At 48.9% G+C, this 14,961-nt stretch overlaps 1 protein-coding gene across 1 annotated transcript; it reads left to right on the forward strand.

Moving 5' to 3' along the window:
- The first annotated feature begins 9,411 nt into the window (after positions 1-9,411).
- On the forward strand, positions 9,412-14,760 carry MRPS23 (mitochondrial ribosomal protein S23). The gene is made up of 5 exons (XM_079726449.1): positions 9,412-9,470; positions 10,318-10,488; positions 12,590-12,667; positions 13,331-13,457; positions 13,811-14,760. The coding sequence occupies exons 1-5, from the start codon at positions 9,427-9,429 to the stop codon at positions 13,961-13,963; spliced, it is 573 nt and encodes a 190-aa protein (XP_079582575.1). The 5' UTR covers positions 9,412-9,426; the 3' UTR covers positions 13,964-14,760.
- The last annotated feature ends 201 nt before the right edge of the window (positions 14,761-14,961 follow it).

The following is a 14,961-nucleotide window of genomic DNA, read 5'->3' on the forward strand; positions in this document are numbered from 1 at the left end:
GGGCCCCTGATGACCGGGCACAGAAGAGGGGGAGCGCCAGTCGCCCCCCACCCCCCGTCCGTGTGTGTGGCTTTGTCCGTTTTTTTGTTTTTGTTTTTTTCTCCCACGTGTGGGTTTTTTCTTGGAGCAGTTTCATAGGAATTCGTGTAATAAAGACTTGGTGTTCTCTTGGTGCTCTGACGTGGCGGCGCGTGGGCTGACCCTCCTCTTCGCCTCCCCCTCCCCCCGGCACCCCGCGCCCGTGGGCCGCCTGCCCGGCCCACCCGCAGTGCCCGCGGGGCCCCGGGGCTCGGCCTCCCCGCAGCGCCCCTCAGGTGGCCCCTGTGCCGCACCGCAGCCTCGCCCACCTGCTGGCGCTGTCCGCCTTCCTGTTTGCCTGGGAAAGTAAGTAAACCGCTTGCTGACAGGCCAGGGAAACACCAGTCTGTTGCGAGAGCTCCAGCCGGTCACCTTCCTAAATAAACAGAAAGCTGCCAGAATAACGTCTCGCCTGGAGCTGCGGGGATGTGTCGTCTCGGGCTTCAAAGGGCCCGCAGACGTCTTCCGGTTCAAACCCCTCTCGCTTTCCCTACTCCCAGGCTTCGGTGAACTACCTCCCGCGCCAGGGAGCTCACTGCCAAAGGAGGAGGCTGGTGCCCTTTTCAGACAGGGCGGTTTTCAAGGTTAAAAAGTTCTTCCTGGTGTTGAGCTGTGGGCCTCCTTGTGGCTTCAACCCACACAACTTACTTCTGGGCTCCGAGTCACCCAGGCCAAGTCACTGCTCTTCCCCTGATGCCATGTGTTTTTGTTTTTGTTTTTGTTTTTTTTTTGTTTTTTTTTTTGCGGTACGCGGGCCTCTCACTGCTGTGGCCTCTCCCGTTGCGGAGCACAGGCTCCGGACGTGCAGGCTCAGCGGCCATGGCTCACGGGCCCAGCCGCTCCACAGCATGTGGGATCTTCCCAGACCGGGGCACGAACCCGCGTCCCCTGCATCGGCAGGCGGACTCGCAACCACTGCGCCACCAGGGAAGCCCTGTTTTTGTTTTTAATATTTGTTTATTTTATCATTTACTTGGCTGCACCGGGTCGTAGTCACGGCACGCGGGATCTTCGTGGTGGCATGAGGGATCTTTAGTTGTGGCATGTGAACTAGTTGCAGCATGTAGGATCTAGTTCCCTGACCAGGGATGGAAGCTGGGCCCCTTGCATTGGGAACATGGAGTCTCAGCCACTGGACCGCCAGGGAAGTCCCCCCCTCCCCATGCCATGTTTGAGTTCAGTGGCCTTTCTCCGTCTGGATAAACAACGCAGGTTCTTCCTGCCTCCCCTACAAAAATGTTTTGCCCCCACCCCTGCCCTGCCCCCAGCCCAGGTAGACCGAGGTGGGCTTGTAAATTGACGTACCTGGACAGCTGGTGAAGCTCCAGACCTGGTGTTTGGACCTCAGCAACCCAAGATTATCCTCTCGTCCCTGCTCTGTGCGTTCTTTACTGATAGCTGTTGATCAGTGTAAATCCCCCCACCGCCAGCATAGCACCAGCACCTGGGACCTTGTTAGAAATGCCAATTCTCAACCCCACCCCAAACTGAGTCAGAAACTCTGGGGGTGCAGCCCAGCAGTCTGTGCTTCTGATATGCACTAAAGTTTGGGAGCCATGGTGTTAGGTCAGTACCTAGTACTGGCTGCAGAGTAGAATTACCAGAGTAGTTTAAAAAATCCTGATGCTCAGTACCCTACACCAATGAAATCAGCAGTTATAGGTTGGTTTCTTTGAAAGCGCCTCAGGTAATTCAAGTTCACACTCCAGTTTGCAATCAAGTTGGAGGACCAGCACAGCTAAGCAGTCTGTTAGGTGTTTCATATTAGCCCAATTAATCTTGCCCAATAATGGCCACTTTACAGATGATGAAATGACAATTCAGAAAGGTTAAGTAACTTACCTAAGAGCTAGCAAGGTGTGAAGTCAGAAAAGGGGCCAGGGCTGCCTGACTTCAAAACCTGTGCTCCACCCTCTATACCCCTGCTGCTCAAAGTGTGCTCTACGGGCCAGCAGCATGGGCATCACTCGTGAGCTTATTAGAAACGAATGTCATCAGGCCCGACTCCAGACCTCCTGAGTCCGAGCCTGGGGGGTAGTTGAACAAGCCTCTTCCAGATGATTCTGATACGTTTGAGAACCACAGTTCTACTACCTTGCTACTCAAAGTTTGGTCTGCGGACCAGCAGCATCTATTATCATCCGGGAGCTTGTTAGAAACAGCATTTCCGGCTGTGCTCCAGACCTACGGAACCAGAACGCGCATTTTAAAAAACTCCTGTTTTCTTCTATGCACAGTAAGGCTTGAGAAACACTGGTTCTCAAACTTGCTGCACACTGGAATCATCTCTGTTGCTTGGGTCCCATTCCCAGAGATTCTGGTTTAATTGATTTGGGATTTAGCCTGGGAATCAGATTGTAAAAGCTCCTCAGGTGATTCTAGTATGCGGCAAAGTTTGAGCACCACCCACTACTACGCCTATTAGTGTAGATGAGGCTGAAGGTGATTGGAACCGGAGAGGGGGGTGTGGGGAAAGAAGGCAAAGAAAGCTTACCAGGTCCAACAGGAGTGCAGAAGATGAAGCCCCTGCTCCATGATGAGCCCCTCCCAGTTGAACAGTGTGTAGAGGCCCCAGGAAGGAGTCGGGCTGGGTCAGGTGACTGCCTCAGCCACCCACCCTCACACCACGCTCGTCTGCAAGTCCTGGGCTCTTGGTATCCACAACGTGATACTTGCAGATTTATCTTCTGCAAAAATGCTGAGCTGGGCTATCCGGAGTCTGGTCCAGCCAATGCCCCTCCCCCTTTGTATGCTTTGGTGTCCTCAGGGCTCAGTCCCAGCTTGCGAGGAGCTCATGGGCCTTGGGGAATGCTGTGCCCAGAAGAACTGGCCTGGTTATTACCATGCTGGCGTCTCAACCCTCCCTCTGTTCTCCTGAAGCAACTGGTAAGGGGTTGAGGTTGGAGGAAACACAGGAGAACTTGGTTTGAAGCAGGCAGGTAAGGTGTGGGACGATGATGCTGAGAGCTGCTTATCAGTGCTTACTGTATGTCAGTCACTTTTCTGGGGTGCTTTACAAACAGTATTTATCCCACAACCATTATATGAAATCAGTATTTATACTCCCATTTCCCAGATCAGGAAACTGAGGCCCAGAGATGTTAAGGTCCTTACTCAGTATCACCGTCAGTAAGTGGTAGTGCCTGAATTTGAACCCAGGCAGCTGAACTCCAGAGCTGGTGCCTAAACACTAAGCTGTATATTGGGGTGGGGGGAACAGGTGATAAGACTTAGAACCTCTGCATAAATGCAATTTGTAGAGCACGGAAAGGTCCACCTGCTTAAAAACATCTTCAACAGCATGCCCGGAAGTCACCTATTAGCATTCTTTATCTGATTTTAAAAACAATCTCTTAGCATTTCCATTAAGTGGCAAATATGCTGCTGAGAGACGCACATGAACCCCTTTTGCCCATTATCACAGCATAGATTAATATTCATTGGATTAGTTGGCTAGACCAGCTGGAGAAAGATTTGGAAGTTTCTGGAGTTGATGGTGGGCTGAGGGGGCGGGGTTGGGGTGTTGAAGGGGGCTGTGTAGATCTACTGCCACCTGGTGGTGATCTCTCAGAAGCGGCAGTTGCTGGTCACCGAGAGGCCCAAACACCATGTTCCCAGAAGGAAGACCCCAGCACCTGTGTGGCCTGAAGCCAGACGAGGAAGTTTACTCTGTTCACATGGTCTTCTGTTTGGTAAAATTTGCAAAGCAAGGATATTTTTGTACCATTTTCTTAAAAGGGCCATTGAGATTACATAAGCTTCAGGCCCCACAAAACCAGCATCTACCTGGCCTGTCATTTCTATAAAGAGTCAGAGTTCTTTATCAGGCCAGGAGGATTATTCCAGGGACTCTGCAGGGAGGAGTTGTGAAGCTCAGTACAAACTCAGCACGAGCCTGCCTTGCTCTGACCTTGCCATTCAAAGCGTGTTCTGTGGCGACGGTGACCAGCCATTCTGGTTTTCCAGGACTGAGTGGTTTCCTCGGATGGGGAACTTTCAGCGCTAAAACCAGGAAAGTCCGTGGCAAACTTGGGTGAGTCGATGACTCTATCTGCAGACCGGCAGTATTGGCGTCAGCCTGGAAGTTTTTTTAGAAATGCAGTTTCAGGCCTCACCCCAGAACTACTGGGTCAGAATCTGCATTTTCCAAGAACCCCATGACCTTCAGGTACACATTAAAGATGGAGGGCTGTGCCTCAAGGGCCTACCCCAGCCCCGACACGTGTGCCTGCAAGGGTCTCATCTTCTGCTGGGAAAACTCCACAGCGTGGTTCCCACTGGACTTTAATTCTGATAACAAAAGGCCAGACCTAGCTGGCTCCTGTTTCCTTGGCTACAACAAGAGCCACAGTGATACAGACCACCCGGGGCAGGTAGACACAAAGTGCTTCTCTCTCCTCTGCCTGAACTGGGTTCTCCTTGGGGGCAAGGCTGCTGTTTGCTGAAGAAATGAATGGGCAGCCTTGTGAAAATGCTTTGAGGGAATTCCCTGGTGGTCCAGTGGATAGGTCTCCACATTTTCGCTGCTGAGGGCCTGCGTTCATTCCCTGAAAAAAGAAAGACAAAGAAAATGCCTTGAAAATTGTTAGATGAGATTTAACTGTAGGTGTGATTGAATACATTGTGATCTGTTGCTCTTAGGCATGGAATGGTCAGAAATTGTTATCATCATTACTCCTATTTATTGAGCAATTACTATACACCAGGCACGGTTTTGAGCACTCTACAAGAATTAACCCACTGGTATTAACTACACTGGTTAACCCACTGGTTAACTATAGGTATTAACAAGGCTACGTGGTGGGTGCTATGATAATGCCCATTTCACAGAAGACAAGCTGAGGCTCAGAGGTTTATAAAAGGGATCTATCCTATCAGTGAGGCACAGAGGACAGCCAGCACGGGAAGTGACCAGGGGCCTGATAGGGTGGACGATTGCTTCCATTCCACCACAGCTTTCTCCCTATGGGTGTATCCAGGGAAGGCCTCCAGGAAGGAGGGCTGAGGTCACTGTACCCTCATTTGCTCTAACTTGGTTTTATTTCTCCGTGCTGTTCAGCTAGAACATTCTTTCTATGAGCCAGCTCTGGGCCAAGCACCAGGCTGGGTGTGGGGAGGCAGAGATAAGAATCCTGGTTGCTGCCTCAAAGAGGCCCAGCTAGACAGACTCAGACAAGCAGACAGTTACAACACCAGGCCTGCAAAGTGAGAGAGAGAAGGTGAGGGAGCCAGCAGGCCCCGGGGGCACATCCATGCAGTCTGGCTGAGTGTGTGCTGGGGCTGAAGCGCCTTCCCGACTGACTGTTGAAAGGAAGTGGAGGTGTGGGCCTCCAAGGAGGGAGGGTCTGGGCCAGGAGACAAACAGCATGGAGGTGAGAGGGGGCACTCCTGCCTCTTCCTTGAAGACGCCCCCTCCGTGCCCTTCCTCTTCCTGGGCCCTGTCCTGTGGATTGAATATACATTACTGCTTTCCTCCCCCTTTAAAGCAACATCTAACTGCTCTCTGGTCCTGGCTCTCTGCCAAAGGTGAGTAGCAGTATTCATGATTTCATCAGCATGCTGGGGGGTTCACTTGCCTAAGCTCTTCTGCTATTGGAGATGTTCTTGTTCTTTTCGTCAGACAAACTCCTGGGCACTAGTTACAAAGATGTGGGCAGACTGTAGGGAAGCCGCGAGGGATGGCCTAGACACTACGGGTGGTACAGAGGGGCACAGTTGGCCGTCTCTAGGCCTGAAGAGAAGGGAGGAGACTGGAACCTGGGGAGAGAGCTGGGTGTGAAGAGGCCGCCCTGCGGATCTAAGACTTTAGATGGTCCTGGATTGTATAGGGAGGACGAGTGGGAATGACTTCTGTCTCCGCCTTCTTCCCAGTCCCTGGCCAGTGCCTCCCACTGGTGAAACAGAGGGCAAGGGGCTGGAGGATGCAGTCCCAGAAGTCAGCCTCCGGGGCGGAAGCAGAGCTGGGTGACGAAGGGCACAGAGTGGGTGTGGCTCTGGGCAGGCAAGTGGAAGCCATTCAGTGCCAGGCCTTATTGATCAGTGTTGTGGGCTGAATGGTGTCCCTCCAAAATTCATACACTGAGGTCCTAACCCCCAGTACCTCAGGATGTGACTGTGTTTGGAGATAGCATCTTTAAAGAGGTATTTAAGTAAAAATGAGGTCATTCGTTTGGGCCTGAATCCAATATGACTGGAGTCATAAGAAGAGGACATGGACACACACAGAGGGAAGACCGTGTGAAGACACAGGGAGGAGACAGCCATCTACAGACCGGGGAGAGAGGCCTCTGAAGAGACTAGCCCTGCCAGCACCTTGATCTCTGTCTGACTTCCAGTCTCCAGAACTGTGAGACAATAGATTTCTGTTGTTTAAGCCATTCAGTCTGTGGTATTTTGTTATGGCAGCCCTAGCTACCCAAGAGTCAATAAGCTATTCAGCACGTAACTTATCAATTATGCATTTGCCTCTCTGTCTCCCCCTCTGGACAGCCAGCTTCTCCAGGACTCAGCACAGGGTCAGGTGGGCGCCAAAATGTTTGTGGGATGAACGGATCATTTAACAAGAAAATAAACCATTAAGGCCATCTATGAAATATCATCAAAATGTTGCAGTCTCAGGTGGCAATCAGTGGATTACAGGACACAACAGCAGAAGTGATGCTGTAACAGCCACTACACTTGCCTGTTACAAGCACTTACTACGTATAGGCACTGTGATGTGTGCTTTACGTGAATGATCGCTTTTACTCTGGCAATGAACAGACACCGCCAGATGTTACATGGGGAAAGAGAGGCTTGAAAAGTTACATAAGTGCCCAAGGTGACAGGATCAGTGGGCGCATCTACAGTGTGATGCAGTGGGACAAAATGGGGCCAAGCGGTACTGTGGAAGGAATATGACCTTCTGGAGAGTTTACAAGCTCTATTCCTTTATCTGTAAGATTGTCAGGACATGATCTATGGCCTCAGGCAGTTGAACTATTGAAGGAGATAATCCAGGTCCCTGGTGTGGTGCATGGCATGAGTGCATCAGCTTCCTGCAGCTTTGAGAGGCCCGGATGAGAAGACAGAAAACCTCTACTGTCCATTCTGCGGCCCCCAGCTCCCTCCTACGTGATGAATGAATGCTCCCTGGGATGCAACTTTCTGTTGCAGGTTCAGAGGGTTCCCAATCCATCTTTGCTCCCACATCTCCATGGTTCCTTACACTACCCACAACATTCCGTTCTCAGTCACAGAAGCATGAAATAGGATGCTGGAGGGGAAACTTGAAAGGCTCAGAAGAGGAAGGGACTTGCCCAAGAAGACCTAGAGAGAAAACTGCCACCTTGCAATTCCTCCCCCATCGAGCGTTTGGGTCTTTGGCTCCCCTCCCTGAACTTGGAATAAGCTCTTCTAATTCTTTAGCAGCGGTAAACTGGGTAACAGCGGTGGCCTACAGGGCAGTCCCGAGTGGGAGGAGGGAAGTGTGTCTGTGGTCTGGGCTGGCAGCTAGTTCTTACTTGGACGGAATTAGAAACTTGTTTTGAAGCCTGGGAAGACTATATTTAGCTGCAAGTATGTTTGCTCTCCCTAGAGCAAAGTCTTGTAGACCTGCCTAGGACTCCACGCTTGGCCTGGCAGCCAGAGCTGTGCTCTCTCTTCCCTGCTCCAGAGGGTCCTGAGGCAGCAGTGAAACCCACCTCTTGGCCCTCAGCCTCAGATCACCCTGTCCCCTGCCCCTGGGGCCAGTTTTGCCTGAGTTCCTCAGCCCATCAGTCTCCAGCCGGAGGCATGGCTAAGGAGGCATTGTGGGGTCCTAGAAAGTGCCCAGGTGGGGCTGGAAGCCTGGCTCTGTCAGTTACCTATCAGACAAGTTACTTAACCCCCTGTGGCCTCACATTCTCATCTGTAATGGGGATAACAACAGCCAGTTGTGGGTAGGTGTGTGGATTCGGTGAGAGAACACAAGCAAGCATTAACTGCTCATCAGACATCCCCCTCCACCTCACCAGCCTCCCAAAGAGCAGGGAGGACTCTGGGATGATTTGACACTCTTTCTTGATGACAAAGATAATGGGCTCCCGGGAGATATTGTGTGTGTATGTGATTCAGAACATTTCTCTGGATCAAAAAGTTCAAAAATGAATACAAACTCTTCACAGGTCAAACTCTGAGGAATACATAAAGAAAAAAATTCTCCCTTCCCCTCTTGCAGTCTCACTGGAGATAATCAATGTTCACAGCCGTGGGTGCCTTTCCACATAATTTCTATCCTCATACAAACACGTCTAAAAGATTTCTTTTTTCTTTTGATCAAAGACCTCTGCAATTTCCTTTTTCATTTAACAATAAGTCGTGGGCATTCATCTAGGTCAATACGTATGGATCTAGCTCGTTCATTTCAATAGCTGCATAGGACTCCATAGATTTTATGAAGCATAATTTTCCAGCCATCTCCCATTCGATGGATGGGAGGGTGCATTACAAACAATGCTGCAATGACGATCTCTGCACAAATATCCTCGTGAAATTGTGTTTTAATTTCTATGGGGTCCTTTACGCAAAGTATGACTGTTGGGACAAAAGGTTATCCTGAGAGGATACTTCCCCAGATTTTTGAGTTTCCTTCTCGGAATTTGTTTGTTCCGGACACTTTCACTTTTCAAGCTCTAAGGTACAGCTAGCTAGCGACGCCTCCCGGGGAGAAAACACTAGCTGCCCGCAGCATCCCTATTAGAGCGCATGCAGGTGGCGCTCCAGGGCCAAAGGGTTTAGTGGGGAGCGCTAAACAGTAGGAGACGGAGGACGGAGGCTTGGGCTCTAGGGTGACCCTGGGCGGGTGACGTTCCTCCCCGGGCCTCGGTTTCCTTCCGCGCAGCCTTTGACTCCAACCAAAATTAGGTGCAGCCCGTACCTAGAGCTGGTGACCTCTTATCTCTGCCTTACGAATTCCTAGCCTAGTTGGCTCTCCCAGGACCTAGGCTGCGCCTCCCTCCTCTCTCCCCAACAACTTCCCTCCGCACGGCCCGGTCTTCTCGGGCGGAGTTGGCTCAGCAAGGCCAGAAAGGGTAAAGCAACCACCACAATTAACCCCTCCCCTGGATCGGTCATTTATTGCTTCTGCCGGGCTTTGGCTCGCTCCCTCCCTGGCGGCTCGGCTATCGAGTGCTCCTGTCTGGACCTGGCGTGTAGCCGATGGCGTGCCGATGCGGCCATCCTTTGCTTCTGCCTGGCTCCGCCCTCCCGCTGGGGCCGGGGCGGTAGCCCAGGGATCCGCGGCTCGGCCCGCGACTTACAGTCACTTTGCCTGCTGCGGGCGCTTCCGGTTCCGGTACGAGGAGCCGCACGGGATCCCAAGCGCCGGGCATGGCGGGGAGCCGCCTGGAAACCGTGGGGAGCATTTTCTCGCGGTGCGTACTCGGAGCCGGGGTGGGCCGAGGGCGCCTCCCCATTTTACGCCCTTTCTTGGGTGGGTCTGAGCCCGGCCAGGCCTCTCTTGTGCTCTCTCCTGTTTCTGAAGAATGTGCTTGACTATGTCATCCCTTGACTTTCTTAGCTCTCACGTTCAGTCGCACCTCTCCGCTCCCCGAGTGGGGGTCTCTAGGAAGAGGAAGGGAGGAAGGGGCTGATGGGCCTGGCGGGACCGTCTTTGCATTTTCCTTGACGGGGCGGGGATGGGGCGGGGGGGTGGTGGGACGCACATAAGAAGGTGGAAGGTTAACTCCCGAGCACGGTTAGGTTGGTTTGGAACATGGAAACATCTTACCTGTAGGTAGGGGACCTCCTGCTCTGCCCTCCTTCCGGTTGTTTTCCGGACTCTGTGACCCCGTCGGTGTCCCAGGCTGCGGCTACACTGATTCACTGACTGACCTTGGTTTCTTTTTTTTAATTAATTAATTTATTTATTTTTGGCTGCAGTGGATCTTCTTGCTGTGCGCTGGTTTTTTTCTGGTTGCGGCGAGCAGGGGCTACTCTTCGTTGTGGTGCGCGGGCTTCTCATTGCGGTTGCTTCTCTTGTGGAGCACGGGCTCTAGGCGCCCGGGCTTCAGTAGTGTGGCACGTGGGCTCAGTAGCTGTGGCTCGCAGGCTGTAGAGCGCAGGCTCAGTAGTTGTGGCACACGGGCTTAGTTGCTCCGTGGCATGTGGGATCTTCCCGGACCAGGGCTCGAACCCGTGTCTGCTGCATTGGCAGGCGGATTCTTAACCACTGTGCCACCAGGGAAGCCCTCTGACCTTCGTTCTTTACCCTTCCTGCAGGACGCGGGACCTGATTCGGGCTGGTGTGTTGAAGGAGAAGCCCCTCTGGTTTGACATATATAATGCCTTCCCGCCACTGAGGGAGCCGGTTTTCCGAAGGCCCCGCTTGCGATACGGCAAAGCGAAAGCTCACATCCAGGACATCTTCTACCACGAGGATCGGATTAGAGCGTGAGTACCGGGCCCGTATGGTGGACAGGAGGCTGCAGAATTTTAGAAGCAAAGGTTTAGCCAGCAGTCTGACAACGTAAATAGGAATTGAGTCTGGGCTTGCTCTGTGGAGCCGGTCTTGTCTGTCTAGCCGGATTAGGGAATCAGAGCCCCTCCCCGATGTGAGAGAAGCAGAAGTTCGGAGAAGTAGAATCTGGAGCCCAACAACTGACTGATCATTGCAGTGATAGCTACCTGTTACTGCACATCTGTTTGGTGGCTGGCACCGTGCTAAGCCCTTAACCAGCGTTATCTCATTTAGGTCTTACTTCAACCCTGCAAGGTCGGTATCCTCCTCTCCATTTTAATCATGAGAACAATGAGGCTCAAGGTCAACTTCCTGGGAATTCACTGACAGAGCCCTTTCCCTCAAATACAGATGTCAGTTTTTAGTATCCAGAGTGTGTACAGTTTCTTTTCTCTTTAAATGTTAAGATCAGAGATTGTGCCTAATTGAAATTAATACATATACCTTATTCTTACCCCTATTCCTGGATGTAAGAAAACAATTTATAAAGTCATTTTCTCTGTTGAGGTCCAGGCACCTTTCACTTGACGAATCTTTTTTTTTTTCTCCCATAACACTCCTTTGAGGAGAACAAGTACGTTCTGGCTCTGCTTGTAAAATTTCAGAGATCTTCGGGGCATTAAATACTTTTTCAGTACTTTTCTGCTCAGGTCCATTGCATGCTCTCGGCCAGGATGCTTTCAAGGTCATTTACACATTAAAATCATTTGTGCTTCTACTGTGTGCGTAGCAGTGGAACTGGGTGATGCTCACTGGAGAATGTGGAATAGTTTACTGCTTCCTCTTGTATTGCTGTTAAGGCCAAAATAATAACACCTTATACTTAAATAGTTTTTTGAACCTTTATATTTTTGGCCTTTTTTTTTTTTTTTTTTTTGGTGTTTTTGATATTTTTAAGAACTTAAAACAACAAAATAAGTTTCAGGTGTATCAAAACCTAAATGTAAAAAGTGAAGTTCTAAAAGTTCTAGAAGAAACTATGGGATAATTTAAAAAATAATCTCTGTGATAAAAGCCTACCTAAGCATGATATAAAAACCCAGAAGCCATAGATGAAAATATTAAAATTTCTGCACACAAAAACTACCATAAGCAAAATCAAAAGTCAGGTGACATACTGGGAAAAAATTTTGCAACATGTATGACAGAGGGATAATTCCTGTTTATATTGCTATAAAGTTTGCTTATGAGTCAATAAGAGAAAGACCAAAAGGAAAAATAGGCAAAGAACGTGGACAGGTCACAGAAAAGGAAATTCATTTGCTTTTAGAAATGAAAAGATGCTCAACCTGTTTCATAAGAAAAGCAAAACTACAATGAATTATAATATTTCACCTGTCAAATGGACAAAGATCAAAAAGTCAGAAGATATCATTAGGTGCGGGTGTATAGAAATAGGCGGTCTCCTGCCTTCCCGGTGTGGGTATAAGTTGGCACAGCCCCTTTGGCAAGCATTCTGGCAATTTGCAAGGCCAAATTACAAAGGCACATACCTTGACCCAGCAATACTATTTTTATGAAATTATTCCACAGGCTTATTTGCACGGTACACTAAGAAATATAGATAAAGGTAATCATTGCAACACTGTCTAAAGTAGCAAAGGACTAGAAACAATCTATGTGCCCTGATTTGAAATGATCTCTGAGAAATATTAAGTAATAAGGAAAGATGTGTTTACTATCCTTGGGGTTAAACAGTGTGGCTGGGGATAGGGAATGATAGATGCATGTGTGGTTGTATAGTGATAGAACATTCCTGGGTGGTTACACAAGGAACGGGTTAGTGTTGCTTAAGGGGAGGGGACCTGGGAGTTTAGGGTACAGAGGTGAGGAGGAGTGTTACTTTTCACTGGATACCTTTCTGTAACATTTGATGTATTTACCATGTGCATGCATTGCTTATTTAAAACGAACAAAAAAGGTCTGTAGGTCACGTTATACTCAGTTCCTCAGGGCCCAGCAGTTACTCTTTCCTCCATTCTTGGCCATGATCTATAACTGGAGATTTATATTGTGTTGTTTTTTACTTTCTAGGAAATTTTATTCAGCCTATGGATCTGGTCAAAAAGCTTTTGATCTGTTCAATCCAAACTTCAAGTCTACCTGTCAACGGTAAGCCATTCCATGAGTCTTTGGTTACCTTTCTTTTTTTAGGATTTAGTTGTCAATTTGAGGGGTTTTGTTGCATTCCACTTGAGGAAAAAGATGTTCCTATAGGGGCTTCCCTGGTGGCGCAGTGGTTGAGAATCTGCCTGCTAATGCAGGGGACACGGGTTCGAGCCCTGGTCTGGGAGGATCCCACATGCCGCAGAGCAACTAGGCCTGTGAGCCACAACTACTGGGCCTGCGCGTCTGGAGCCTGTGCTCCACAGCAAGAGAGGTCGCGATAGTGAGAGGCCCACGCACCGCGATGAAGAGTGGCCCCCGCTTGCCACAACAAGAGAAAGCCCTCGCACAGAAACGAAGACCCAACACAGCAAAAATAAATAAATAAATTAATAAAACTCCTACCCCCAACATCTTCTTTTAAAAAAAAAAAAAAAAAAAAAAAAAGATGTTCCTATAGGAAGATCTCTTTTTTTTTTAAAATTAACTCTTTTTTTTTTTTTTAAACCATAGGTCCTTGTTGGTTATCTGTTTTAAATAGAGCACTGTGTACGTGTCAATCCCAGACTCCCTAGGAAGTTCTCTTAAGGGAATACTCGGGACTGTGTAATAGCATGTCTTGACAACTCTCAATATACAGACTGAAGATGTGACTGCTTGGAATTCTAGGTTTGTGGAGAAGTACACTGAGCTACAGAAACTTGGAGAAACAGATGAAGAGAAGTTATTTGTGGAAGCAGGGAAGGCTTTATTGGCAGAAGGTGTCATTTTAAGACGAGTAGGAGAAGCAAGGACTGTGAGTATTAGCAAAACTATTACTAGGATTGGTTGTCTGTTTGTCAGAGGTTAAAGGAAGGCTTGGTTTTCTTTCCCCAACCGTGGCTCCAGGTCAAATACTGTTAGATTGAATAGACTAGAATTTTGTGGTAAGGACTGCTGCTTGGAACAAGTGAGTTGTCATGAGGGCTTTTAAAATTGTGGTTCTGTAGAGACTTTTTATCACATTTATTATTTGTTGTAATCAAATTTGACCTGAGATATTAATGTTAGATTTTTGAGTCAGTGATAGAATGTGCTAGTCATACAGCTTCAGCTGATTGAGTGAAAGTCATAACATCTGTGTGACGTACTTATATCTGGTCTTTTAAGCAACAGGATGGTAGTCACATTTCCTGGAAATCTGAACCCATGGGTGTTGAGCCCCAGACTGTGTTGGAGGAGAACCAGTCTCTGAAAGAAGATCCACAGGCCCAGCATTTGGGGGCACCTGGAGAACAGTCAACAGGTCTCTCACCTCCCTGAAGACCTTGTATGCTGTGTATACTGGCATCCAAACCGGATTCACTACATGAATGTTGTACTGTTTTTAACAGTTGAACTGTGTAAATGTTTCTTGATCTCTAAGGCATCACGTTTGCCTTCTTTTGGTTCCCACTTCCAGGTTGTCATAAAGCTCTGTATCGTGGTTTGAAGAAGCAGTTATGTGAACTTTTATGTTAGGGCGGTATTAAAGAATTCCTTGGTGCTTATAAAGTAAATTTACTTTAAAATTGTAAATAGCATGAGGAAACCTTTGAAAGTATTGTTTGAATGGGACTCATTCTGAGTAGGTTTGCTTGGAGTTTTGTGTTCACATTTGATTCTCTGGTATGTTTCTCTTCTCTTGATCCATCAGACTTTTACTTGCACATCAGGTGTGGTTCCCTGGCCAACTGTGTCTGCAGCTAATCTTTGTACTTTTTGCTTGAGAGGCCAGGCTGACTTGTGCTTTGCAGTAAGAATGAGGACCTATCATTGATGATGGACCAAGGCCAAAACTATAATCTCATGGATTGAGTGCTGGAGATGGTTAGCATAGACCTGCAGGTAGTAGGCTGCTCAGGAAAGATTTGTTGAATGAATGAATGATTACATCCTGCTGAAGACCGAATTCAGATGACTTCTCTGTAGGTAACTGGGTTGCCAAGAGGGATGACGCTCTTCCCCGGCATCCACCTTCCTCCCTGGTGTCAGGGTGTGCTTACGAGTTTCTACCAACTCTCCTGCCTTCTTCATTTCCTTATCTTTTACTGAATAAATAAAACACCCTTCAGCTATTAGTCTTCAGCTATCAGTAAGTTGCTGCTCCAGAAACTTCTTACTTTAAAACTTGTGTAGCTTTCCCCCCCGTTCCTGTGTGCAGTCCCTTCTGTCTCCTGGCATGTCAAGGGCGGGGCCCACACCCCACAGACTGTACACCTTGCACATGGTGCTCGGGTAATGGAAGGTCAGTGAGTACATGAGGCAAAAGCCATTCTCAG

The sequence above is a fragment of the Hyperoodon ampullatus genome (genome assembly GCF_949752795.1).
Source record: "Hyperoodon ampullatus genome assembly, chromosome: 19".
NCBI classification, from domain to species: domain Eukaryota; kingdom Metazoa; phylum Chordata; class Mammalia; order Artiodactyla; family Ziphiidae; genus Hyperoodon; species Hyperoodon ampullatus.